Source organism: Anolis sagrei, chromosome 5 (genome assembly GCF_037176765.1).
Source record: "Anolis sagrei isolate rAnoSag1 chromosome 5, rAnoSag1.mat, whole genome shotgun sequence".
In the NCBI taxonomy this organism is placed as follows: domain Eukaryota; kingdom Metazoa; phylum Chordata; class Lepidosauria; order Squamata; family Dactyloidae; genus Anolis; species Anolis sagrei.
In genome coordinates this window covers 75,753,961-75,780,208 of record NC_090025.1, presented here as the reverse complement: position 1 = coordinate 75,780,208, position 26,248 = coordinate 75,753,961, and the positions used below count along the sequence as shown (strand labels likewise).

The window sequence follows — 26,248 nt, the reverse complement described above, 5'->3', positions numbered from 1 at the left end:
ACAGTTATACTACCTAACAGGATTTTAGTCATAATCTTTAATATAAGGTTATAACATAATGGGAGCCCCTGGTGGTGCAGCGGGTTAAACTGCTGAGCTGCTGAAGTTGCTGACTGAAAGGTTGGTGGTTTGAATCTGGGGTGCAGGGTGAGCTCCTGCTGTTAGCCCCAGTTTCTGCCAACTTAGCACTTCAAAAACATGCAAATTTGAGTAGATCAATAGGTGCTGCTCCAGCAGGAAGGTAAAGACACTCAATGAAGTCATGCTGGCCACATGACTTAGGGGGTGTCTATGAACAACACCGGCTCTTTGGCTTAGAAATGGAGATGAGCACCACCCCCAGGAGCCTTTACTATTCTACAATGAGCTAACATTTTAAGAAAAAAACCTTAGTAAACTTTAAACAAACAAAACATTCAGGTCTTTCTAAAATCACAAGGAAAAATTCATTAACTTCTTAGGAAGGAGAGTTTTAATCCTATGGGTTCATTGTTTGAAAAGCCTGAGAAAGAATCAATGTATGGTTTGCCAGTATGGCAGTATGCATTCTGAATGTTTAAGACAACAATCCCATACACACCTCCATGAGTACAACCTAATGAAAGGGGCATACTGGAGAACTTCCTGTGAAAGTCCATTCTTGCTAAGGAGAAGGAGCTATCCATTAATGGGTTAATTCTTGTCCCACCCAAGCTATGCAAAATGTCATGTGATTTTAAATCAAAACTTTCTTTTAGTCCTTATTTCCTCCTGCTTTAGTTCTTTCACAAGTCAAGATAACAAAGAAGTAGAAAGAAGACCCCGCACAGTATTTTGTAAGTGGCCAAAGGAAGAACCAAAGTAGGATGAGATGAGGACCAACAGAAATTTTAGTTAAGAACCACATGGCATTTTGGCACCAAGAATGATCCATTCATGGATGATTTCTTCTCTGCCGATTGAGAATGAAAATAATTACCATTGGATAGGAATGTCTATTCTGCACATTCCACATCCAGCATTTATGTGATTATAGTTGAAGTTATGCTGTTTCCACCCAGCTTTTTGCATTTCAGGGGAAGGAAAAAGGGAAAATATGGAAGAAAAGGCATAAAAAGCAGATAAACCCACTTCCGCAACCCATGGAAGCATTTGTCAATAAAGTATCCGGTTTTGAATTTTTGAAATTATGGGGGCCAGATGAAAAAGAAAACAGAGCTTCTGCACTTTTGTTGCATAGAAGAGGAATCTGCATGGCAAGCTACACCTGCAAAAATTGCCTTCTTCCATAACTCAAGAGCTATCCTATTCTAAGTAGGTGCATATTTTCAATTTCTCTCCACATGCCATGATAATTTGTAACCTGCAGATTCCCTCATTTCCTTTTTCCATGCAACAAAAATAAATTTTGGGTTTTATGGTCAGATGATGCAAGACACACACTACAGATGACTACATCGTTTCTTACTGGGAAAGTGCGGTGAGAAGATCATAATGCTTCATGGTGTCTGCCAGTGTATCAGCAGCTGACTCTAAAGTAAGAAGTAGTTCTATGACAAAACCCTGTGGGGGAAAATTTGGGACACATACACAACAGAGGGACAAAGATTTCAAGAGAAAATTAGTGCAAGGGACAGATGACAAGAAGCAAGAACGCATCTCCATGCACACAGAATATGTAATCTACCACCAAATTATACTGCCCACCCCCCCCCCCCCCAAGAGAACAGGATAGTATAGCTTCTATAATCACAGTTTGTCTTTAAAGAAATAGCTGAAACATCTTGGAAGTGAATCAGTTTTAAGTGTACACAAAATTAAGTGATCCTGTCAATCAATTATTCACATGTATGCTTCTAGGAGACTTAGCAACTGTATTCAGAATGGCTTCACGTGTTTTCCAGCACACAGAAGCATTATGTAGGAGAAGCTTTGTGTGCTTCTTTTTCTTCAGCTTAATTACATTTACATTTTGAGAACTCTCACAACACCATAAATCAGTGGTTCTCAACTGTGGATCCCCAGATGCTTTGGCCTTCAATTCCCAGAAATCCTAACAGCTGGTAAACTGGCCGGGATTTCTGGGAGTTGTAGGCCAAAAAAACCAGGGGACTCAGAGGTTGAGACCCACTGTCATAAAGGAAAAGTGAGGGATGATATTTGAAATATTTGTTCAAAATGTAATATGAAACATATTATATTCCTACATTATTAATATATTTATATTTAGTCTTGGTTTTGTACAGCAACATTTAAAATTCAGTTACATGTGAGCAGAATCAGGTTCATGTGACACATGCTAAATGCTATTGTGCACAACTTATAAGTTATACTTTTCACATAAAGACAGTTGAATAAATTCAAGCAACGAATGAACATTTATTTAAATACCTTAAATTGCACATTAAAACTGTTTTTAGTAGACAAAAAAGTACCTGAGCTTCTTCTCCTGCATCCCCAACAGTTTCCACCAGTCTGGACAAAATGTCAGAAAGCGTAGATGCAGACAGAGGTTGCTTCAGTGCGCGAAAGATCTGGAAGGATCTCCCAGCATAATGCCGAGAGGAGCAGGAAAGTGCAGTTTGAAGAGCAACTTCACTCAGGTGATGTTCCAGCTGAAATCCAACTGTAAATAAAGTGCCGTACATAAGAGCATGAAGTGAAGAATGGAATTGAGAAACTTTATACACAGCAAATTACTGTGCCAACATACACATTTATTCCAGCAAAACACATTAGAAGTGGACATTAAATTATTACTTTTTCTTCAGTATGTGTATATGTGTGTGTGTGTGTATACACACACACACACACACACACACACACCTCTTTATTTTGTTTAGATAGCCAAGATTTTAATGAACAATGATATTAAGATGGGTTTTGGGTTACTTTCATTTGACCATTAAAATATCATTTTTATTAGGCTAAGCACATTAAAATATGATTTTAATTTTTATTAGGCTAAGCACAGTGGAGTAGCAATTGAAGCCACGGGATTTGTATACAAGACTGATCTTAGGGGATGAAGGAAATGTTATCTCTCCCGTGGGTGTTTCTTTGTCCTTCCAGAATTGCGCTAGTTTTATTCTTGCTGCTGTTACCATATAAAAAAATATTTTATTTGTATTACTGTCCATATCGAAGTCGGTTAAGCCCAATAAGAAATACTCCGGCTTAAACTCGCATTTGATTTGTAAAATCAAAAATCAAATAATTTTATTTGGGTCTTCAGGATAAACATAGATCCTATGGCCTCAATATTTAGCCTAGGATGATTTTTGTAGTTCTTTAGTTCTGTCCTTAATACCAGCCTGGACAACTTGAAAGCTGCTGCTGATTATAGTAATTTTATTTCTTGCCCGGCTCTCCTCGTAGCTCGAGGTGGATTACAGCATAATTACAACACATAAACATTGTAAAATTCTATAAATATACATATTTCTATAAAAGATACAGATTAAAATGTATTTTAGAAGATCTTTTAGTTATCCAAGAAATTATCCAGTGCTGTTTATAGATTTTGCTCACACATCACATTTTTTATTTATTTTTTCTATTACTGCTCCCAAAGTTTAATGTTTCGCTGTTCTATGGTTTTATTGTTATTCTTCTTTTTTATATTAATTTTATGTTACTTGCACTTATTAGTAATGTTGTACAAATAAATAAACCAAGTATATTTAGTTCCTGTCTCGATATCTGGATACTGAGGCAAAATCTAAATACGTAGGTTTATGAGCTATGTATTAACTGGAAGAATTTGGGGAGACATGAAAATGCACAAACATTTCCTAAAGCAGTTCACTGAAGTGAGTGACCTGCTAGTCTTGCCCCTGCAGTTGTCCTGTTGAATGTTTGGTGGTACAGCAACAAAAAATGCAATACTTTCAAAATAGATTGATTGGAAAGTTTGAAAAAAGGAATCCCTGTTTATATACGTCTAAAATGCTTCATTTTTTAACAATGCCATATCACTGAAATTCAGAGACAACAGGATGAATAATAGGGCCCGTATTTTGACAGTATATACAGTATTATTCTTTCCCCTTGAAATCTTCCTATATGAAAAATGCATCATACATTACCAGTTGCAAAGCATACCTGAACTTGATTGTTTAAATACAGAAATGACGTGCTTTAGAAATACAGTTAACTGCTCTGCACTCTTTATGCTTGGATTCTTTGCTGAAACATCTTCATGATTCCAAAGCGGACCTCGTTTTCTAAAAAAACAAAGAAGGAAACTTGAAACACATCTGCCATAAATGTGAAGACAATACATCTATGAAAGTGTTCAATTTGTTGACAACAGAAAATTCAATTTTACCACCCCATTAAATCTTCCCTTATATAAAATGCAGGAGATGCAAACCTTTAATGACTAGAAAAATAACATTTTCCTCCAGCCCATTAAAGCTTTCCCCTATACAGCTTACAGGACTGCTGAAGATATCTATGGTTGTTAGGCAAAATGGGACAAGTATATTTCTAAACAGCACTTGGTTTATTAGCCAACTCTGAAGAGTGAATTAAACAAAAAGCAGAGGTTGCAGAAGAAGCTAAAAAAGGAACTAATTATGACAAAGTTGTAAAAAAATATGCCTAACGAAAGGCTCTTATAGAAGTTACTTCAGTACAAACATTGGTTCTCAAGTTCTAGCGAATCTGAGTGAGACAGTCAAGAACCAACATTCACTAAAAGAATGTTCAATTCATCCATCTCTCCATTTCTGCTAAATATTCCGACAACAAAGCCTAAAACAAGTACAGGGTGAGGCAGCATAACTTCCTTTTTTCAAAACTTAGTAAAAACCATTGTATGAATCAGATTTTTTTTATAATGTAGGCACATACCTAAAGTTTTGTTTTACATAGTTTTGAAGATCTAATTAGGTAGGTGATGTCCCCCATTTTCTATTCTCCATACAATGAATAAACTGATTCTTGGCGTTTGTCATTACTCTTGCCAGCATAGCAGGCGTTATGTTGGCAATTTCTTCTGAATGTTGGTCTTCAAATCTTGTAGGGTCCTTGGATGGTTCACATAAACACGGGATTTCAAAAAACTCCATTAAAAAAACCACAAGGGGCCAAATCTGGAGAGCGGGGCCGGCCACTCCAAATCCGCTCGAAAAGTAGACCTCAACTGCAAAAGCACGCTCCTCACTGTTCCAACGCATGATGGCGACTGAACTGTGGAGACCAAAATCCACTGATTGTGGTAATGTGAAAATAACTAAATTAACTCAATGTATATATTACAAATACAAGTATCAAAAAAAACAGGACTGCCACATTCACATTAAGTAGAAACAACTGGTTCTTCTCTTGAAGTATAAAACAAAGTCTTCGTGTGAGTAAATGTCCTGTTCTTTATTACATATGAGTAGATTCCAGTAGTCACATGAATTACCACAATCAGTGGATTTTGCTCTCCACAGTTTTAGGGGACCCCATTTTTCTTTTTGATTTTTCTTTTTGGCGACTGAACTGTGTCAGGATAAAACTTTATGCTCCCGCCTCTCGAACGAGACCACTAGCACTCCGCTATGTCTTCAACCGACTGAATGGCATGCATTTTTTTAAAAAAGGAAGTTATGCTGCCTCACCCTGTATTTATTTCTCATGTCAGAAGCAAACTGAGAATACAGTTATAATGTATTAAAAAATCACAAAGTTAAAAACTTGGCATTATACTAAATTTCCTTTGACCAGAAGCTGGCCACTTTGAGTGCCTCTGGTGTCGCTGTAAGAAGGTCCTCCATTGTGCATGTGGCAGGGCTCAGACTGAACTGCAGTAAGTGGTCTGTGGTTTGCTCTTCTCCACACTCGCATGTCGCAGACTCCACTTTGTACCCCCTTTTCTTAAGGCTGGCTCTGCATCTCGTGGCACCAGAGTGCAGGCTGTTCAGTGCCTGCCAAGTCTCCCAGTCTTTCGTGTGCCCAGGAGGGAGTTTCTCATCCGGTATCAGCCACGACAGATGTTCTGAGTTTTTACCTGCCACTTTTGGACTCTTGCCTGCTGAGGTGTTCCTGCGAGTATCTCTGTAGATCTGTTCCTTGATTTAAGTCATTGGCATGCTGGCTGATCTCCGAACAAAGGATGGCCCGGAGATGTCAATGCCCTGATCCTTTCATTGCTGGCTATTTCCCAGCAGATATCAGGTGGTGCAATACTGGCTAAACAGTATAATTTCTCTAGTGGTGCTGGGCAAAGACATAGATAATGTGGCATGTTTCATTAAAAGCCACATCAATTGTTTTACCATGGTGAGATGTATTCCATACTGGGCATACGTACTCAGCAGCAGAGTAGCAAAGCAAAAGAGCAGACTTGCAGTATGCCTAATTCAAGTGGTGACATACATGCTCTGTAAAATTATACTGGGAAATAAACCGCTAGGTTTGCTTATTTCTTTATTTGCACTTTGTTTTGCAGGATCACGATGGGCACCAGAAATGTTGAAACCAGTAGATATCTTCATGCAAGACATGGCCAGCATGTTTGAACATGCTCACAGTATCACAGAATTGAATAAAAGATGCTACATTTTAAACTTTAAATATTACCTGGTAGTAATAAACTCCATGAGTGATTTCATTTTTTCATCTTGCTCTCCTGAAATGTCGACTTCATTGAGGATGGTGCTATGCATATGAGAAATGGCAGCACTGGTATTTCCTAAGCTGATGCTAGAAGAGGTAGAACTTGAACTGAGCCCTGAGTCTGTCATTGGGGAGGGCTGGTGATCCGGTATAAAATCATTTACACCTAATTACAGAAAGACATAGTTACTATCACAAAACAAAATCTTATAGGATGTTGCAATGAACGCTAATAAATATTTACTATATTTAATACAAATTATTAATATATTAATATATTATTTCAAAAACAAAAAATACTATGAAATCCATCAGCTGGGTGGTCATATTATGTGGTTTAGTGCTGCCATCTGCTGAAATAAAATAGAAAATGCCCATGCAGCACTAAATAGTATCAGATTTGTATTTCTTTATGCATGCAACAGGGACACGAAAGAAGCATTCCCACAGGATGGTAAAACATCCTGGGCAACGTCCCTGCAGACAGCCAATTCCCTCACACCAAAAGCGACTTGCAGTTTCTCAAGTCGCTCCTGACACGGAAAAAAAATGCATGCAACATAAAGTGATGTATGTTGAAGAAAGCATACATACTAAAACTAAATGTTCAAAGAATTATCTATCATTTTCTATATTATTTACAAAATGGAAAGAGCAGATTGATTACATGTAACTGTGTTTCTTTGAGAGTTTCTGTACCTGTGCAGCCTATCTTCGAAAATTTCTACAGTAAGTTGGCTTTTTGGGTGACAAAGCCAACTTATCCATCCAACATGCCCTGGTTGATTCCCATTCAAATCTCCTCAGTTCCTGTCTGCCAAAGCAAACAAGAGCCAAGGATGAGCATGATGGAGGGGGGTGGGTGGATTGTGTGGGTTCACAGATGACGATTTGAAGAAACAGTAACAGGTTAGCAACCTCCTCTTCTTCATGGACTCTGCTTCACACACATGGGAAATTAACAAGCTACACAGCTAGCTGATGGGTGATTCACGCTCTGGAAGAGCTAAGGACAATAAATCCAAAGCAGAAGTAGCTCCTGCACCAATATCTAATTTGTAGTGTTTAATTAAAGTTGGGGTTTGTATCAAGGTTCAACAGTATCCTGATCAGAAAGGTGTAATTGCTATGGCCCCAAGTGCTTCGTTTTCACAAGCTCAATATACAGGGTTAGTCAAAATGAATAGGCCAATAAGAAAATTAATTGTACCCGAATTGGCCTATTCATTTTGACTAACCCTGTATTTCAGCCACTAATAAAAGTGACCTTTCTTGGGGGCTTCACTTTACATAGAAATTTTTGAGGGGTATAAGCATTCTCCAAAGAAATGGACTATTAACTTAAGCAAAACGAGTCTCAATTCCTTTGGAGAGTATAACTTGGGAGCAGTTTCAAAAAACAGTTAGCAAAAGGGAAGAAGCATAAAGGGAATGGCAAAGATATAGATACAAAATCTCACCTAACTTAGACATTTAACTCTGTCTGTACTAAGTTCTACATTTTAAAAAATAGCCTAATATCAGTCCTTAATATATGTTATTACATTATGTTCAGGGGCTTAGTGCCACTGATCTCTGTTTAGGTTTATAACTAAAACATTAATGAATGTATGCCCTATATCAAGGGTACTCAAACTTTTTAAACAGAGGTCCTGGTCTCAGTCCCTCAAACTGTTGGAGGGCTGGATTATAATTTGAAAAAAAAAAAAACCCACATGAATGAATTCCTATGCACACTGTACATATCTTATTTGGAGTGCAAAAAACACTTAAAAACAATACAATAATTAAAATGAAGAACAATTTGAACAAATATAAATTTATTAGTATTTCAGTGGGAAGTGTGGGCCTGCTTTTGGCTTATGAGATAGGATTGTTGTTGTTTTTGTTGTGTGCTTTCAAGTCATTTCAGATTTAGGTTGACCCTGAGTGAGGGCCGGGTAAATGACCTTGGAGGGCCGTATCAGGTCCCTGGGCCTTACTTTGAGGACTCCTGCCCTATATCCTAGAACCTGATCCCAGATTATCTGCTTTGAACTGGATTATATGAGTCTACACTGCCAGATAATCTGGGATCAGATCCTGGGATATAGTGCAGTGTAGACCCAGCCCTAGTTTCATAAATTCTATTAAAATTGAGACGATGTCTAATAATTAGCTGTAAATAACTTTTGGCTGCAATGGTTAATAAGTATATTGTTATGGACAATTCAACATGATATATTCATTTCTCAAAATATTCAATGTGTTAACTAGAAGCATATCTAAAATACCTGTGAAGATGTAATCCAAATGTGCTGTTTGTTTGACAGTGAGCACCCGGGGTTCATTAAACTCCCTATTCCTGAGAAGGACTGAAGCCACAGACTGGACATTACTGCTAGAGCCCATCACAATCAATAAATGCAATAGGAGATGTTTGCAGTGTTCATATACTTCAGGATGGTGGTGGTCAAGTCCTAAAAGCGATAAAAGATCACACATTAGAGACAGTACAGTCAGAATGACATCTTCCACTTGTTGTAATAGTATTATCCAAAGGCATTATATTACTAATTTACTAGAAACCAGACAAGAAAATAGAAGTAGTTAGAATGTATGCTCTTGCTGGCCAATTACTACTACTCTGTTAAATCTAGAGTTGACATACTCTGGAGGGCTGGAACAAATAGCTGAAGCCACCATTCGGGGTGATCAGAAGTCACCATTGTGGTTTTTGAAATGTATCTTGCTATTTGAGAAGGGGGAATTTGAGCTGTGGTTTGGAGTAACACTGAGATTCCCAAGAGCTGCATTGCAAGACGAAGGGGAATAATAATAATAATAATAATAATAATAATAATAATAATACTTTATTTATACCCCATCACCATCTCCCCAAGGGACTTGGAGTGGCTTACATGAGGCCAAGCCCAACAACACATCAATAAAACAAAAAAAGCAATAAACAAAACAGTACAATACAATACACATTAATATAAATCACATATAGACAATAACACACAAGGATTTAAAAACCCATGGCCGGGCCAAATGTAATAGTTTAAAATTTAAAAAATAAATGTGGACATGAAAAAGGTAGGCTATATCTGGTAGGAGGGTTTTAAAGAAGAGAGGGGAGTGCAATCCAATAGTTAATGTGCATTCTGAGGACATGTTGCTGGGAATTATTTCCTTGTTCCGGGAAGGCACACTGGAACAGCTATGTTTTCAGACTCCTCCTAAAGACTGCTAATATTGGGGCATGCCTGATATCCTTGGGAAGTGAGTTCCAGAGTCGGGGGGGCAACCACTGAGAAGGCCCTCTCCCTCGTCCCCACCAATCACGCCTGCGAGGGAGGCTGGAGCGCGAGCAGGGCCTCTCCAGATGATCAAAGAGATCGTGTGGGTTTGTACACAGAAAAGAAATAAGCAAAAAAGCATGGGATTGTAAGTTAAATTGAAGTCCATTTTTTATATAAACGAACTTACCTATAAACACTGCATGAAGTAAGAGGTGCAGATAGTTCCCCCAGTCAACCTTCACACTGTGATCAATTATCAAGTCAGTTAAGAGAATCACTGCTATGTTACACCTACAAAAAAAAAAATACTGGTTAAAGGAACACAATACAATAGCAGTTACTTACTACTAGTATCCCAACTACAAAATTATAATTGATTCCACAATTAACATTAGTCTAAATTAATCCAGTTCTCTCAAGAATTATTGAGACATGTTTGAGGCTGTCATATATGAAGCATTTATTTATTTATTTGCAGTATTTCTATCTCACTTTTCTCAACCTGAAGGCGAGCTTACAAATTGGCAGCAAGAGTCATAAATACCATTAAAACATTTAGCATAACATAAACATCCATATAAATACCCATTAAAAACATATAATCTCCATTCCTCTCATTATTTCTACTGATTGAACACAGTGAGCAAATTTCAGTTCTTGGTCGGGGAATTTCAGAATTCCCTGATTTGAGATGCTCAACCACTACTGCAAATAAATATAAACTAACATAGAAGTATTACAAACACAGAGTTGGAAGGGGCCCCATAGACCACTGTGATCAATTTCCTGCTCAGTGTGGGAAATCCAGTTAGCACAGCCCAAGCAGGTAGTTTTTCAGCTTCTGTTTGCCTTGCTGCTAATGATGACGACTCTTTCAACACGGATTTCCAACCAACGACAGTTGCCAATACCTTATTTACATCTATTGCTTACCGATGAAGAACCATGCCGGGAGAAGATGTTTCAGGCAGATAATCCACCAGTGGTGACCAACAACCCCCTGAAGGTGGAAATGGTAAAGGTTCTCCTTCATTGTGCTCCATCACTTTCAGCCGCCAGTTTGAGTACAGTGGCATTGAATCACCTAGCAATTGTCAACAGCATTAGTTTCACAACTTGAGTTTCATTCTGATATATTCATGCTAATTGACACAAATTCTTTTCAAATATGCATACAGCACCATTTTGCACTCCACATGCACTCCAATATTCTGATGTCTTCTAACAGTTTTTTCTTCAACAATAGTACCCCATATCAATTACTACTCTGTCCCCTGGACTGTTTTATATAAGTATTTAATTCATGTTCCTAGGAACAAAAGACATGGAATTTCTGCATTCAAAACTGGGCTGGGGCTAAGGGAAAAAGCCCCAAATGCTGTTGTGGTTATATAGCCAATAACCATTTCAACTGTGGACATTAAAATTTAATAGCCCCTAGATCAGCGTTTCTCAACCTGGGGGTTGGGACCCTTTGGGGGGGAATCGCGAGGGGTGTCAGAGGTGTCACCAAAGACCATTAGAAAACACAGTATTTTCTGTTGGTCATGGGGGTTCGCTGTGGGACGTTTGGCCCAATTCTATCCTTGGTGGGGTTCAGAATGCTCTTTCATTGTCGGTGAACTACAAATCCCAGCAACCACAACTCCCAAACGTCAAGGTCTATTTTCCCCAAACTCCACCAGCATTCACATTTGGGCACACCAATGGATCTGGACCAAACTTGGCATACATACCTGATATGCCAAATTTGATTACTGGAGGAATTTGGGGGGAACTGAACTTCCTTTCTGGCAGCTGTAGTTTACCCACAACCAGAGAAACTGTGATCTCCACTGATGATGGACCTGGACAAACCTGGCACACAGAACCCCCATGACTAACTCAACCTACTAGAGGAGTCTGAGGGGACTGACTCATCATAGTGGGCGTTTAGTTTACCCTACAGCCAGAGAGCACTTTTTTTTTTTGTCGTGTCAGGAGCGACCCGAGAAACTGCAAGTCGCTTCTGGTGTGAGAGAATTGGCCGTCTGCAAGGACGTTGCCCAGGGGACGCCCGGATGATTTGATGTTTTATCATCCTTGTGGGAGGCTTCTCTCATGTCCCCGCATGAGGAGCTGGAGCTGATAGAGGGAGCTCATCCGCCTCTCCCCCGATTTGAACCTGCGACCTATCGGTCTTCAGTCCTGCCGGCACAGGGGTTTAACCCACTCCACCACCGGGGGCGCACTGAACCCCACCGATGATGCATCTAGCACAAACTTGCCCAACTTAACAAACTTTAAGTACTGATGGAGTTTTTCAGGGTTAACCTGGCATGATGTGAGTTGTAGTTCAACCACAACCTTATACAATTTGTGCAATTAAAAAAAATAACATTTTCAAAAACCCTGGCAATGCTGGGTACCCAAGCTAGTAATAAATAAAGATCAGGTATCCCTCAACACTGCTAAATATAAACATTTTTCACAAAATACAGCTAGTGTTTCTCATGTGTACATCTACCTATGAAAAATGGGTAGATACATACTTTTCTCCTCTTCATATGATCCTCCCGAACTGCTGCTATAGCGAGATTCTAGCCTGTGGTGCTGGCGATTTAGATTACTATTCAATCCACTGTAGATATCTAGATGTACATAACTGAATGGACACAAAAGATGATGTTAGCAACAGATAAAACCTTTTTATTAATTAAGTTGTAATTGTCCTCTAAAAGAACAAATAATTTGTATTTCAAATGTGTTTCAATACTGTTGTTGTTTGAAGAACCTCTACTTACTTTTCATCAGTGCTCTCTTTTATATTCTTATTGTCAGGATTACCATCTGAGGGTGCCACCATTGTATTGCTACTTGAAGTAGTACCTAAAAATGTAAAATAATGTGCTCTTTAGCATGTTTTATATACTGTGGAATGCAACTGGATTTCTGAATATAACTTATCATTTTGATATGCATAAGGACTCTTACTTGTCAAACTTTGTGCAATTAGAAAGCTATGAAAAGAATGTGTATCAAATGCTTAAAATCAAGATGCAAGGGACCATGCAATTAGTTCTTGAACATCCAAACAAGAATTTGGTGCTTCTGCTCAGCATTCCTTCATGTCATACTGTATGTTATACTTTGAAACCGAGGTGAGTTTCAAAACAGCTTGTGAGATGAAAAGGGCTTGGAATCATTTGTGTTAAAGGTAAATTGATACCAGAGGCTTTACTTTTGAAATTAATTTGTTAACGCTGGTTCAGGTTTTTAAAATACTATTACAAACCTAATTTGTAATAATTTCATTAGGTGTGAATTGTACATTCAAATATTTTATTTTAAAGATTCACTTTTATTAAACATGGCAAAATAACAGCTTTTAAATCATTGTTTTAAATTCTGATGAATTAACAAATTAATTTCCAATGAGTTTTCCAAGCTTTGGATATGGCAGCTGTTTCAAGAAAAGAAAAGAAAATCCACCAGGCATGCACAAGTCCTTAAATAAATTTGATTAATTCTATGTTCCATAATGGAAAGATAAATGATTTTACTGCTCAATGCTTTTTTTTAAAAAAATTAAAAAGGGGGGAAGGGGTGCAGGGGAGCACTGCCTAAATGTTCTTAGCTCATTAATCTTCTCTCAAGTCTTCAAACATTCATGGAAAGTACCTCTGCATCTAGAGCTAGACTTCTCGCTTCCCATTCCTTTGAAGCATGGGGAGTGAGATAGCAGCAGCTCAATTATACATGTCATCAAAACTTCCAAAACAACTTTTAATATAAATACCCTTTATATTAACCATTCAAATGATAAAACAAATCATCAACGCTATTAACATAAATATATATTACAATAATGAAATACATCTATACATAAAGGAAGGGACTGATTAAATAATTTGTCTCACCTGAGGTAACAGAAGGGATTTTAAAACTGGAAGTGATGCGGTAATATGGTGGGTTGTCCATATGACTAACTCCAGAACTGACAGGGTCAGTAAGCTGTAGTTCACTCACCAGCTCTTCCAAAAGCTGCATGGTTTTATCTCTACCCAAGTAAACAATTACCTTCTTAACCTGTGATCCAAACATTAGGAACCAATCAGTCAAGGAACCACTTAATACAGTACATATAATTACTGGTGATTAAACCTTTTAACTTCATTTTCATTGATATTTATTAAATCTTTTATTACTTGTCACTTTACAAAGTAACCTCTTTGTCAACCCTTAAGCCAGGGGTCCTCAAACTAAGACCCGAGGGCTGGATACGGCCCTCCAAGGTCATTTACCCGGCTCTCGCTCAGGGTCAACCTAAGTCTGAAACGACTTGAAAGCCCACAACAACAACAACAACAATCCTATCTCATCAGCCAAAAGCAGGCCCAAACTTTCCATTGAAATACTAATAAGTTTATATTTCTTAAAATTGGTCTTCATTTTAATTATTGTATTGTTTTAAAGTATTTTTTGCACTACAAATAAGATATGTGCAGTATGCATAGGAATTCATTCATGCTTTTTTTCAAATTACAATCCGGCCCTCCAACATTTTGAGGGACTGTGACCTGGCCCTCTGTTTAAAAAGTTTGAGGACCCCTGCCTTAAGCCATTTTATTGTAAATGAAGAGGTTTCACTTTTTTTCCTGAAGTCAAAGACTGTACTTTGTAGATAATTAAGAACAAGACACTAATTGTGGTGTGTGTGTGTGTGTGTATATATATATATATATATATTAAGGGGTCGGGTGCATTAGGAAGATTGAGAAACACTGCCCTAGACTGTGTGTATGTGCTTTCAGGTCACCTGTTGACCTATGAAGATCTCATGAATTTCATAGTGTGTTTTAGGCAAAGAAATCACAGGTGGTTTTCCACTTCAAGTAATGTACTAACCCCGTACATTACTTGAACCTTTGAAATATTTTATGGAATTTTGAACTGAAATATTTAACGGAAAGATAAATCAATGGCAATTTTGGGAATTGACTTCAGAAGAATGTGGATTGTATCCTCATCAAGCAAAATTAGAATGTAAAAACTAGAAAATTGGACCTTTGGGAACATGAATGCCCCCTGCTCAAAGCAATATCTATATGAAACAGGTAATAGGAAGCTTAAGTCTCACTTACATAAGGCAACAGGCTGGGTTCGCTGTTCACTCCACAGATGCTGATCAAAAAATGCAGGATTATTTTCAAATTCTTTGGCCAACTGTCCGCTAGTGTAATCCAAACATTCTCAATCTCTGACCATGCTATTTCATCACCATACTAGAAAGCAATGTTTAGATATTACCTCAAAGAAGTTCAACAAAAGTAATACAGGGTAAGAAAATAATCCCTTATTAAATGCTTCATAGTCATGTAAATAAAATCAGTGGATAATAGACTAAAGAAAACAAATATGAATGAGTTGTATGCTGATAATTATTATAAAATAGTGTAAATACTGCAGAAGTAGTGGTCATGATTGTTTCAAATACAGTTAAGGTGCATGACCACATCATATGTAATAACAAATGTTTTAAATAAAAGACTCAAGATTTTTTTTAAAATGACTACAAAATTATCACAGAATAATCTAATTCTCCAAATTATATCCATCACTTCTCCCTGTTCCAGAAAATACTGCTCAATAAAAAGAGAACATACAATAAGAACACAAGTTCAATGCCTGCTCATTTCACATTGCGATCCTAGATTGGGTTCTCTCTCTGCTCCTTTCAACATGGTTCCCAAATATCCCGTCATGCCTCCTCTCTTTAGAGTTCCCTGGGAGATGGCTCTCATCAAGTTTCTTTAAATGAGATGGATAGCCTAAAGCTTACTGTCACTCTGAAATAACTTCGACACTAAAGTGAAATGTATCACCATGATTGAGGTAAGAAAGTAAAACTTGTTACTCAACAATAACATTCCTACACATGATACCACTTCAATAATCAACTAAAGCACCAATATTCTGATTTAGCTTACCTTTGCTGTCATGTACATTAGGTTGTTTAAAACCAACGCTGTAGCTTGTGGCGATCCCCACCCTTCTCCTTTGAGCCAGCGCCTGCTATTCACCATCAGCTCTCTATCCTTCAAAGGATCTTCTTCATCTTCATCTTGCCGTCGAATTGTGGGCAAAGGTTTCAAATCCACCAGTTCAATATTATTCATCCATGGAAGCAAATAATGTAGCATCACCTGCCTTCCAGAGGGGTGCGCCATTTGTATTCTCTGGCTTACTTCTGTGCTCAAAAAAATTAAAAAATAAAAAAAATTAGAAAAACATTTAAGTTTTTTTATTGCATTTCTTTACTTAAAATATGTTTCATCACAAATGTTAAGAACTATGCAAAACAGCTGCTTATTTTTTTTATTCGGCCTACAACATCAAACAATGTTTTTATTCCTCAACAGTAATATTTTTTGTTCTACTTCCCTTGAACAACCATAAAAATAGGCAGCAGCGAAAAATGGAAAAATGAAGCTACTGAAAGACCTTTATAGAAAGATGCTTTAAAATGAAACTGAGTACATTAATTAAACCAATAGTAGTACCCCAATCATGATAGTCAGTTAATTAAAACAAACTTCCTTAGCAACCCAACAGTGTCCTCAAGCTCAGTGGTGAAAGTCTTAGGTGTGTGTCCATTCATATAAGAGGGATTAGGTTAGCAAGCAGGTAGGGCTCATGACACTATGCAACACAATTTTTGTTCCTGTATCATGTATAGGGTAAGGCAACATAACTTCCTTTTTTAAAATGCGCACCATTCAGTGGGTTGAAGACGTAGTGGAGCGCTAGTGGTCTCGTTCGAGAGGCGGGAGTATAAAGTTTTGTCCTGACACAGTTAAGTTGCCATCATGCATTGGAACAGTGAAGAGTGTGCTTTTGCCATTGAGGCCTACTTTTCAAGCAGATTTGGAGTGGCCGGCCCGTTCTCCAGATTTGGCCCCTTGTGATTTTTTTTCTATGGGGTTTTTTGAAATCCCGTGTTTATGTGAACTGTCCAAGGACCCTACAAGATTTGAAGACAACATCCAGGAAGAAATTGCCAACATAACGCCTGCTATGCTGGCAAGAGTCATGAAAAAACACCAGAAATCGGTTTACTCAGTGTATGGAGAATGGGGAACAAGGGACGTCACCTACCTAATATGATCTTCAAAACTACATAAAACAAAACTTTAGGTATGCATCTACATTATTAAAAAAAATTAAAATTTCTGATTCATACAATGGGTTTTATTAAGTTTTGAAAAAAGGAAGTTATGCTGCCTCACCCTGTACTATCACACTACGAATCACATTGTTTTCAACTGAATTATACTCCAATTAAACTAAATTATGTAACCATTTTGTCCTGAGTTCGGGAATAAAATCTAATGCAAAGTTGTAACAATGAAAGAGAAGGAACAACAATTTATCAATTAACAAACAGTCAAGATTTTGCCCAGATGAGGAGGGTGATGGTAATAGCAGAGAGAACTAAGAGCCCAGGGAAATGTTTGAAACGGATACAAATATATTTGAGGGAACAATAGGACTGTATTGTCATGCAATTAAAAACAAGCCTTGAAATAAAAACTTGTACTCGTTGACCCACTAAATGAAAACTTTTGTGTTAAAGTACTAGCCAGGCAGACAAACAAGCATGGACACGCACATATATAAGGTATCTTGCAAGCATTTTATTTCTCCTTAGATAACTCTGCAGTTGATCAAATGACATTTTTGTTCCTGCTTCAGCAGGCAAGTTTTTAATTCATAAGATCTAAAGTGTTAGATATAATGTAGGTCCTTCTTCTACAATGAGTTGGTATGGGCTACTGTGAATGGAAAGACACTGAAGACAGCTTGAAAGTATAGAGAAGAGCCTTCAGATAACTCAATGCCCTGGCATAATCAAATACCTGAAAATATTGCAAGAGTTAATTCAGGATAGGTCCTTGCTAATTCTTCAGAAAGTTGGTAATAAGACACAGAATACAAATGTGGCAAAGGTGCAGGCTGGCTCAATATCCCATCAGTTCTCTGAACCTCCAGTTTGTGAGCATAACGAAACATCTTGGGCTCTAAAATCTAGATAATAAAGTAAAAAATAATTTTTATATAAGAAATGCTTCACAATATACATTTTAGAGTGTTTATTTAAGCAATAGTCCTATTAAATAACTGGTTCACAGAATACCATGTGGGCAGGAGCACATGAAAAATGGCTCGGCGTATCTTGAAGAGAAAAAGTAGTATATAAATCAATAAAATAATAATAATAACAACAGCTGTCACTTATTACCAAATAGAAAAACGCTCTGCAAATATTGGGTGAAATCCAATTGGCTATTACAATTGGAACAGACCAATTAAAGCAATATATAAGTGTTGAATTTCCAAGGTCTAAGAAAACTTGCCACATGAAGTCTCTAAACTAGAATAACACTAAGGGATGAATAGTAAAGTCTAGTAGTAATTACTACAGTAAACATATATTATTATTATTATTATTATTATTAGTAGTAGTAGTAGTAGTATCCTGCTTTTTCTCTCTAAATAAGAGGCTCAAAGCAACTTACAATAAAATTTAAAACTTAAACATATATAAACATTGCAATATAATTGAATATTAACAGTATTAAAAATAAAACCCTTTAAATGAATTAAAAACCTATTCATAGCTAATCTATATACATGTAATTAATTTCTTATTGTTAATTGTAAACTATTTGATAATGATTTTGCAATATATAATACACAAATATGAAACTGATAATAAAACCCTTCAAATGAATTAAAAACCTATTCATAGCTAATCTATCTATATAAATGTAATTAATTTCTTATTGTTAATTGTAAACTATTTGATAATGCCTCTGCAATATATAATACACAAATATGAAACTGATAATAAAACCCTTTAAAGGAATTAAAAACCTATTCATAGCTAATCTATCTATATACATGTAATTAATTTCTTATTGTTAATTGTAAATTATTTCATAATGCTTTTGCAATATATAACAAATACGAAACTGACAGAACAATTAACTTTTATCATATCGATTTTATAAGAATAAACAAATATCTAATTAAACCAGTATCTTGCATTTATTAGTATCAGACTTTCCAAATAGTCCTTTAGAATTCCAAAGTCCCACGGATTCATTAATTCTATGTTAGTTGGGATTTATAAGCAGATTAAGGCCATTGTACTCTTACAGCCTTCTCTAGTTTAATTGCTTACAATATTACTTTGCATGTAGATTTTAAATCTTGGATAGCACAAGATGAAAATGGGGAAGAAAATAATACTGGGGAGTTTGGGTTCTTAGGTCTGTGCCAGCCCAGAAACACTAAGGAGCCTGTTATCTGTTTTCAAGTGAGTGTATAAAAAAAGATGGCCACCATCCCACTCAATTTTTATGTGGAAATTTCACTGAAACGAGAACATGTTAAGTATTACTATCCACCCAACAACTTTATAGATTTTACTCTGAGAATCAAAACAAAAGCATTTCATATCTACCTGTAACAGTTGCATAGCAACTTCATAGATTGCCCTAGAAGAGTCAGCTGCTTTAAATAATATCAGATTAAGAAGGGTAACTGTATCACACTGGTAATCTCTGCAAAGAAAATAAAAGATAAATTCTGAGAGATCAAGTATGAACAAATGACTTCTTAGAAAGGGATTAACATGAAATTCTATGTATATTTAGTTGGAAATAAGCCTCATCATCAACGGTTCCTATTCCCAAGTAAATATGTACAGGACTGCACCCTCACTTTTTTTTTACTCAACCTTTTCTCTGTTACCTGTTTTGGAATACACTGGCTATGGCTTTAAAACATCCAGCTGCTACCCGCTTAGAGCCTGTATAACAGCGATCTACAGCCCAATACATGAGGTTATTCTGGTCAGGATTAAGCTCCAACAGCAACATAACCGCTTCACATCCAAGCTGATGAACCTAAATAAAATACAGGGCAAAATTTGGTACACACTTCCAATACGTTTTAAAATTAAACACACCTGCAAAGATTTACTTTCATTATTAATAAACATAAAGAGAAAAAATATTTTTATTTTTAAGGCAACAGATTACTAAAGTCTTCTGAAATTATAACTAAAATATTAACTAATAATAACAAATTACAATTTAAAGTAATCTTTAGTTGTATATGTTAACCTTCACAGTATTGTATTTAAACCAGAGGGGATTAATGCAACTCATTTAAACCCTCATTACTGCTTATAGAGTTGATGGGATATGCAATCCATTAATATATGGAAGGCCAAGATTGCCTACCTTGTTTTAAATGAATTCATTAATTATGGCTTGCATATGTTCATTTTATTGTATTTATGTATATGTATGAATTGCTGCCTTTTGTGAGCTGCTCTGAGTCCCCCTGCGTGGGTGAGAAGGGCGGGATATAGATATAGTAAATAGATAAATAAATAATACTGCCCCAGCCACTCGCACACCAGTTTTCCCCCTGCTTTAGTTTTGCTCCACACCAAGAAACAAATGAAATAGTTAATAATAAAATGTCCATTGTTTCATCCAATGATCTCTTTATTCCTGTATTAGACAGCAATATTTTACTACCCTCTTAACAAACGATGGTACACTCCAACAATATTTTTTCTTTGTTAATTTCAGTGGAGGTTAGAAGGAGCTAGATATTTTTAGTGTTCCTCTATTTAAACCACTGAATTAGTGGCTTTAGTCACTAAAATGTTTTATAGATTATTTTCACTGTATAGATTACCTTCTTATCCTGTGAATCCAAAATATTATCTAGCCATTTGTACAAATAGCCATCTGATGATAGTCCTACGTTATCTGCAACAGGGCCACAACAAAGTACAGCAGACATAGCCTTTAAAAGTGGAGAGAGAGAAAGATTAGACAAATGTAGTTGTTACTGTTTGATTTTAAAATTTCTATGTAAATTATGAGTATTGTACAAGAGGGTATCAAGAGCAATACTGGATTTTTCCAATTTTGCAATATTAAAACGGTTGCATTAGTTTCAGGTGAGTCATGTAGATACAATAAGCTGAAATTTCAAAAGCATTGTGCAAAAGCATGGTCACAATACCTTTAATGCACAGTACTGATGTCTATTTATTTGCATGTTTCTATCGCTGTATCTGTCTAGTGGAGTAAACATGATACTGAAAGGACCTGCCCAGTGACTGAACAACATAAAGAGGCTGTGGCGGAGGCTCTGCTGCGGAAAGACACTTCTTCTCTGGTGCACTACAAGAGAAGTACAGATTCATTATTTTATACCAAGTTGATATATATGAGTAAGACAAGACAACAAAAAGCCAAGTTTGTATGTGCAGGCAGTCCCCAAGTTATGAACAAGATAGGTTCTGTGGTTTGTTTGTTTTTAAGTTGAATTTGTATGTAAGTCAGAACAGGTACATTTTTAAAGTGTAACTCCAGCTAAGAATTTTTTCGCTTTGGAGAGCATAGGGAAGGGTTAACATCTCTGTGGTGTTTGTTTTGCTATCTGTGCTCCTGTTCTCCTGTCCTGTGCTCCTGTATCTGTGCTCACCTCACTTTCTGTCCCTGTAATAATTGGATTTTGAACAATTTTGGTTGTTGTAGAAACAAGTATTGGTGATAATGCTTCAGTGGAGACACCTTTTTCCCCATGATAACTCTTTAAGGAGTGAAATTCCCTTCTGAAGAGTAGATTACTCTCACTTCCTGTTGTCTCACCCCTGTTCTTAACTAGGAGTCATTTGTAAGTCAGATGTTTGTAACGCGGGGACTGCCTGTATAAACTTACAAATTACAAGATTAAAACCTTTCTAACAGTGTTGACTCACTGTCAGTGTTGACCTTTACTGATTAATAAACATAATTTAATGACAATTGGAGTGATGCCATTACTGACAAGAAATGCTAAATCAATTGTAACATTCTGTAGTGATCTTTAGGCTTTTGTGCAACATCTCACGTATGGCTGGAAGGGGTATGGAAACATTCATTTCTGTTTTAGCTTAACTGAAGGTTGTTATGATATTCAAATCTAGACAAACCATGCCAACCATGATGAAGTCTGCTTGTTTCAACAAATGAGAACGAAGATTAACCAGAATCTTCAGTCTGGGTGTAATTCAAAACTGCAGAAAAACACTTTGGTTTTCTCAAATCTGCACTGAAGAAATTGAGTCAATCTTGTTGGAACTCAACTTTGTACTGCTCAACAATGATTCAGCATTCAGTTATGTCCAGCCATTAGTTACCCAATGTTTGAGAATATTTTCTACTTCCTGAAACTCATCTGAGTCCTCAGGTTCATAAAATAATTCTCTGATTTTCTAGATTCAATTATACATACACTTATAGATGTGTTGGATGTATTTATCTCTCATTTTGCTCCCAAAATAGACCACATTGTATTACAACATCTCAATAAATTATAAGTATTAGGGAAAGTATTAAATATTATAAGTATTAGGGAAAGGAGACTCAGTTTGTTTCAATAAAACATTGTTTTAATTATAAATAAATAATAAGTATTAAAATACACATTAAATCAAAGCATTGATTAAAACAACTTAAAGCACCATATTAACAAAAATGTTCTCCTCCTTAATTTCAATTCTGCCGGTGCCTCAAGTCCTGCCTGAATAAAAATATCTTTGCCTGAGAACAAGAACATCTCCCTAAGAAGGGCATTCCTTAGTCAAGGATCAGCCACTGAAATGGCCCCAGCCTGTTTACCAAACATGCCTCTGAAGATGGTGAAACGGAAGAAAAATCCTATACTTCTTAAAACCAAGGAAGTCTCTTCATATGGAGATATGGACCTTTAGATAACCTGGAGCTAAGCAGCATGGAATTTTAAAAATCATAACCATAATTAAAAACTCTGATTTAGTCCTGGAATGTAATTCATAACCCATAACTTTGAATTGTACATAGAAATGGATTAGTAGCTAATAAAACTGTTGTAACATGGGAGTTGCACGTTCCTTATAACTAACAGCCATAAACAGAATTGCCTCAGCATTCTTAACTAACTTCAAGTTCCAAACACTCCTCATTATATCCCAATGGATATAATGAAGGCTTCTGTCACCATGACCAACCAAATACAACTAATTTATTGGCTTTAATTTCAAATGCCCTCCTGACCACTGCGGAAACCTGGAATTCAGGATCCAGAACTGAATCTAGGAATATCTCCAGATTGCAAACCTAGTTCTTCCTAAGGAAAATAATCCTATCCAAAACAGATTAAATCCCCATTTCATGATCGCTTTCCAAATGACCAGAAGTACAGTGTTCCCTCACTTATCACAGGTGTTCCGTTCCAGGACCACTCGCGATAAGTGAAAATCCGCTAAGTAGGAACTCTCTGCCCACTTGAATGGGAGTGTTCCTACTTCACAGCGGCCTCCTCCTTGCCACCTCCACTGCTCCCCACCCAAGCCTGGAGCCCAGCCTGGCAAGGAAGGAACGGGGAGCAGCTATACAGTGTTCCTTCGCTGCTCCCCGTAAAACAGCGAGTCCGCAATAAGTGAACTGCAAAGTTGTGAGGGAGCACTGTACTTCTGTTTTGCCTGGATTAAGTATCAATTTGTTCACTCTTTTCCAGTTCATAACTGAAATGAGACACTGGTTTAGAACTAGAAGATCTTTAGGTGATATATAATTACATGTAATCACATTAGTAAAATCACCTCCAAACCTCTGGACAAACTAAATAAAACTGTGAAAATTTAGACACCCTCGTAACCAAAAGAGCAAGCATGCCTAACAAGAGTTTGTTAGCAGAAACATTGATCTAAACCCATCCCTCTCCGTTGGCCTAAACCACTGAAAAATATATGCCTATGTCCCATTATGGAAAGGGAGTTTTAAAAATTAGATCCACATTTTTTCTGATTAATTGGTGGGTATATGCAACACTGAACTTGAATAAATAGTTGTGTATACCCTATGGATTCTGAAATACAAAAAACAGGTAATTCTAAGGTTTCAACATAAAGTATATTCTAACTTCTATTAGCAGTTTCCATACTATAGGTATATGTAAAACACAGTTTGTTCATATGTACATCTATTGCATTAAAAGTGAAATAAATATGAAACTTAATGTAAATACCTGGAACATTCTGAATGATATTTGCCACTAAGGCACTAAAATGGCATCGGATATCTTTCAGTGTATCAGAGTCTTTTTCGTTTTCTGCTTCTAGGAGTTGCCGAGTTAGATCCACATACTCCAATAACGTATTGTTGAGAGAATGTGTTTCATTATCAAGGCCACCACTTGCACTACAAAGAAGTAAAATATATAATTGATAAAACATAACCTTCTGGAATGAGCAGTATTCTCAAATTCGAAAAACATTCAGTGAGAACTAGATAACATATAGTCACCATGATATACTGGTGTGAGTGCTAGACTGGAACCACAAAGATCATATAGTTCTCGCTAAGCCATGGAAACCTATAGAATGACCTTTGGTGAGTTGAAAAGTGAGTATATAACTGTAATACTTATCCTGGTGTCATTCAGATGTGCCAATGGAAATCCTGGCTTGCTACCCAGAAAACTGGAGAACTGGTAGGGTTTCTGCAGCCTAGATGGCCTCAGCAAAGGTAATGACTGCCCTCTGTAAACCTCCCAATGCTCCCTGACTGGTTGTGTCTTGCTGCCAGTTATTTTCCCTGCCTTCCCATTATGTATACTCACATAGAAAATGGAAAAGCAAGTAATTTTTCAAGTCTTGAGGAATCGTGATGAGAACACCAGATTGATGCTAATTTTCAGTTTAGTACTTATTCTGCGCAAAATTCACACATAGCTATTTTGTAATATTTCTGTGTGAAAATATTATTAAACCTGTTTCTTATGCAAAACAACAATGTGCAAATTTTGTGCTGAATAAGACTTCTGAATTGGCACTGAAAACTGTGTTTATTTTAATATTTCTTGTAGCAGGATGAAAGCAGCAAACATTATCCCTTCCTTCCATAAAGAAGACAATTAGTGACAAATTACACCCCTAACATATCTCTATGAAGAAAACCTGCTCTTGACATCACTGCAATGTCAGCAGACATGACTATGGAATCCCATATGACTCCTGACACTTTCACAGCACAGTTTTATGCCGGTACAGAAAGGCTCTCTCTAGAAAAGGAGGCTCCAAGAGTGAAACCCTGTATCATAGCATTATCAGCACAGCGATTTATCTATCTGCACAAACCTGTTCAGAACTTTTATACCTACCTGTGACTAATGACGCCAGCATCTGCCAACAGTTCAAATATTCGTACAAGTTGTACACGTAAAATATCTCGACGCCTGCGTCGTTTCATGTTCTATTAGAGGAGAGAGAGCAGTACAGTGAAACTACATCCATACCTGCCAGGTAATGCTTTTGTCATTAATCTACATTATTATTATTATTAGCTACAAACATTAAGGAATTCCATATATTGTGGGACTGCTAATTGACCATACTGACTGAGGCTGAATACATGTTAAATACATGTTAAATGTTAATTTTTTCCATTTACAACAGAGTATTTACATTAGGCGATGTACATTAGAATGCTCAAATTAAAAAAAAAGTTGATTACCTCTGGCCTTCTTTCAAGTGCTTCTTTAATTATAGGATGCAACTCTTCTATTAATTCCCTAGGTGAAAATTACAAATGATTAGGACAACTGTGTAACATCAATATTTCTATCTGTACAAATCAGATGCCAAAATATTGGACAATGCTTTAACAGACAATGTTATTAAAAACCATTTATGGTAACATTATTTAGCAGATTTAAAAAAAATAGTTGTAGTTTCCTGCACACTTTATTTGAACTGATATAATGGATCCCTGCAGATAAGGAATTATACGTAGGAAACAAGGATTGCAAAAAATGGATAAATATCAAGAGACTTTTAAAATTTGAAGCATCTGATTTGTCCTGCTAATGTTGAGATGAACACTTTCATAAAGGAAATTAGAAGGAGACTTGGTCAAAGGAAAAAGGGTACCAGTCTTTTCATCAAGAGAAGAAACGGTCTCCAAGTGAATAAAGTGACAACAAAAAACAAGACTTAGAAATACAACTGTTTCAGCAAATCTATGCCTGACAAAGAGAAGTTAAACACTTTAGACATGCAGCCAATATGACAAAAAAGAACATGATTTTAATCCAGGAAATAATCTCCCCCGGGCATTTATAAAGGTGCATTTCAGTCTGCAGTCTGGGCACTTTTTTCGTGTCAGGAGCAACTTGAGAAACTGCAAGTCATTTCTGGTGTGAGAGAATTGGCCGCCTGCAAGGACATTGCCCAGGGGATGCCCATATGTTTTACCATCCTGTGGGAGGCTTCTCTCATGTCT

At 36.7% G+C, this 26,248-nt stretch overlaps 1 protein-coding gene across 11 annotated transcripts in view; it reads right to left on the bottom strand.

Annotated features, from left to right (window-relative positions):
- FRYL (FRY like transcription coactivator) overlaps nt 1-26,248 on the bottom strand; it is a 178,028-nt gene that overhangs the window by 46,813 nt on the left and 104,967 nt on the right. For 8 of the 11 annotated variants that reach the window (XM_067468777.1, XM_067468779.1, XM_067468778.1 and 5 more), the window contains 21 exons: nt 25,481-25,538; nt 25,128-25,219; nt 23,994-24,166; nt 20,964-21,124; nt 20,631-20,741; nt 19,671-19,825; nt 19,381-19,480; nt 17,771-17,939; nt 15,842-16,101; nt 14,996-15,136; nt 13,772-13,940; nt 13,533-13,568; nt 12,656-12,740; nt 12,404-12,516; nt 10,806-10,956; nt 10,060-10,163; nt 8,862-9,047; nt 6,553-6,754; nt 4,084-4,205; nt 2,415-2,605; nt 1,448-1,542 (listed from right to left, as the gene is read on the bottom strand). In XM_067468777.1, the coding sequence (XP_067324878.1) occupies nt 1,448-1,542; nt 2,415-2,605; nt 4,084-4,205; nt 6,553-6,754; nt 8,862-9,047; nt 10,060-10,163; nt 10,806-10,956; nt 12,404-12,516; nt 12,656-12,740; nt 13,533-13,568; nt 13,772-13,940; nt 14,996-15,136; nt 15,842-16,101; nt 17,771-17,939; nt 19,381-19,480; nt 19,671-19,825; nt 20,631-20,741; nt 20,964-21,124; nt 23,994-24,166; nt 25,128-25,219; nt 25,481-25,538 (2,874 nt within the window). The remainder of the gene's footprint in view (nt 1-1,447; nt 1,543-2,414; nt 2,606-4,083; nt 4,206-6,552; nt 6,755-8,861; nt 9,048-10,059; nt 10,164-10,805; nt 10,957-12,403; nt 12,517-12,655; nt 12,741-13,532; nt 13,569-13,771; nt 13,941-14,995; nt 15,137-15,841; nt 16,102-17,770; nt 17,940-19,380; nt 19,481-19,670; nt 19,826-20,630; nt 20,742-20,963; nt 21,125-23,993; nt 24,167-25,127; nt 25,220-25,480; nt 25,539-26,248) is intronic. The other 3 variants (XM_067468773.1, XM_067468775.1, XM_067468776.1) reach the window with 1 other exon arrangement.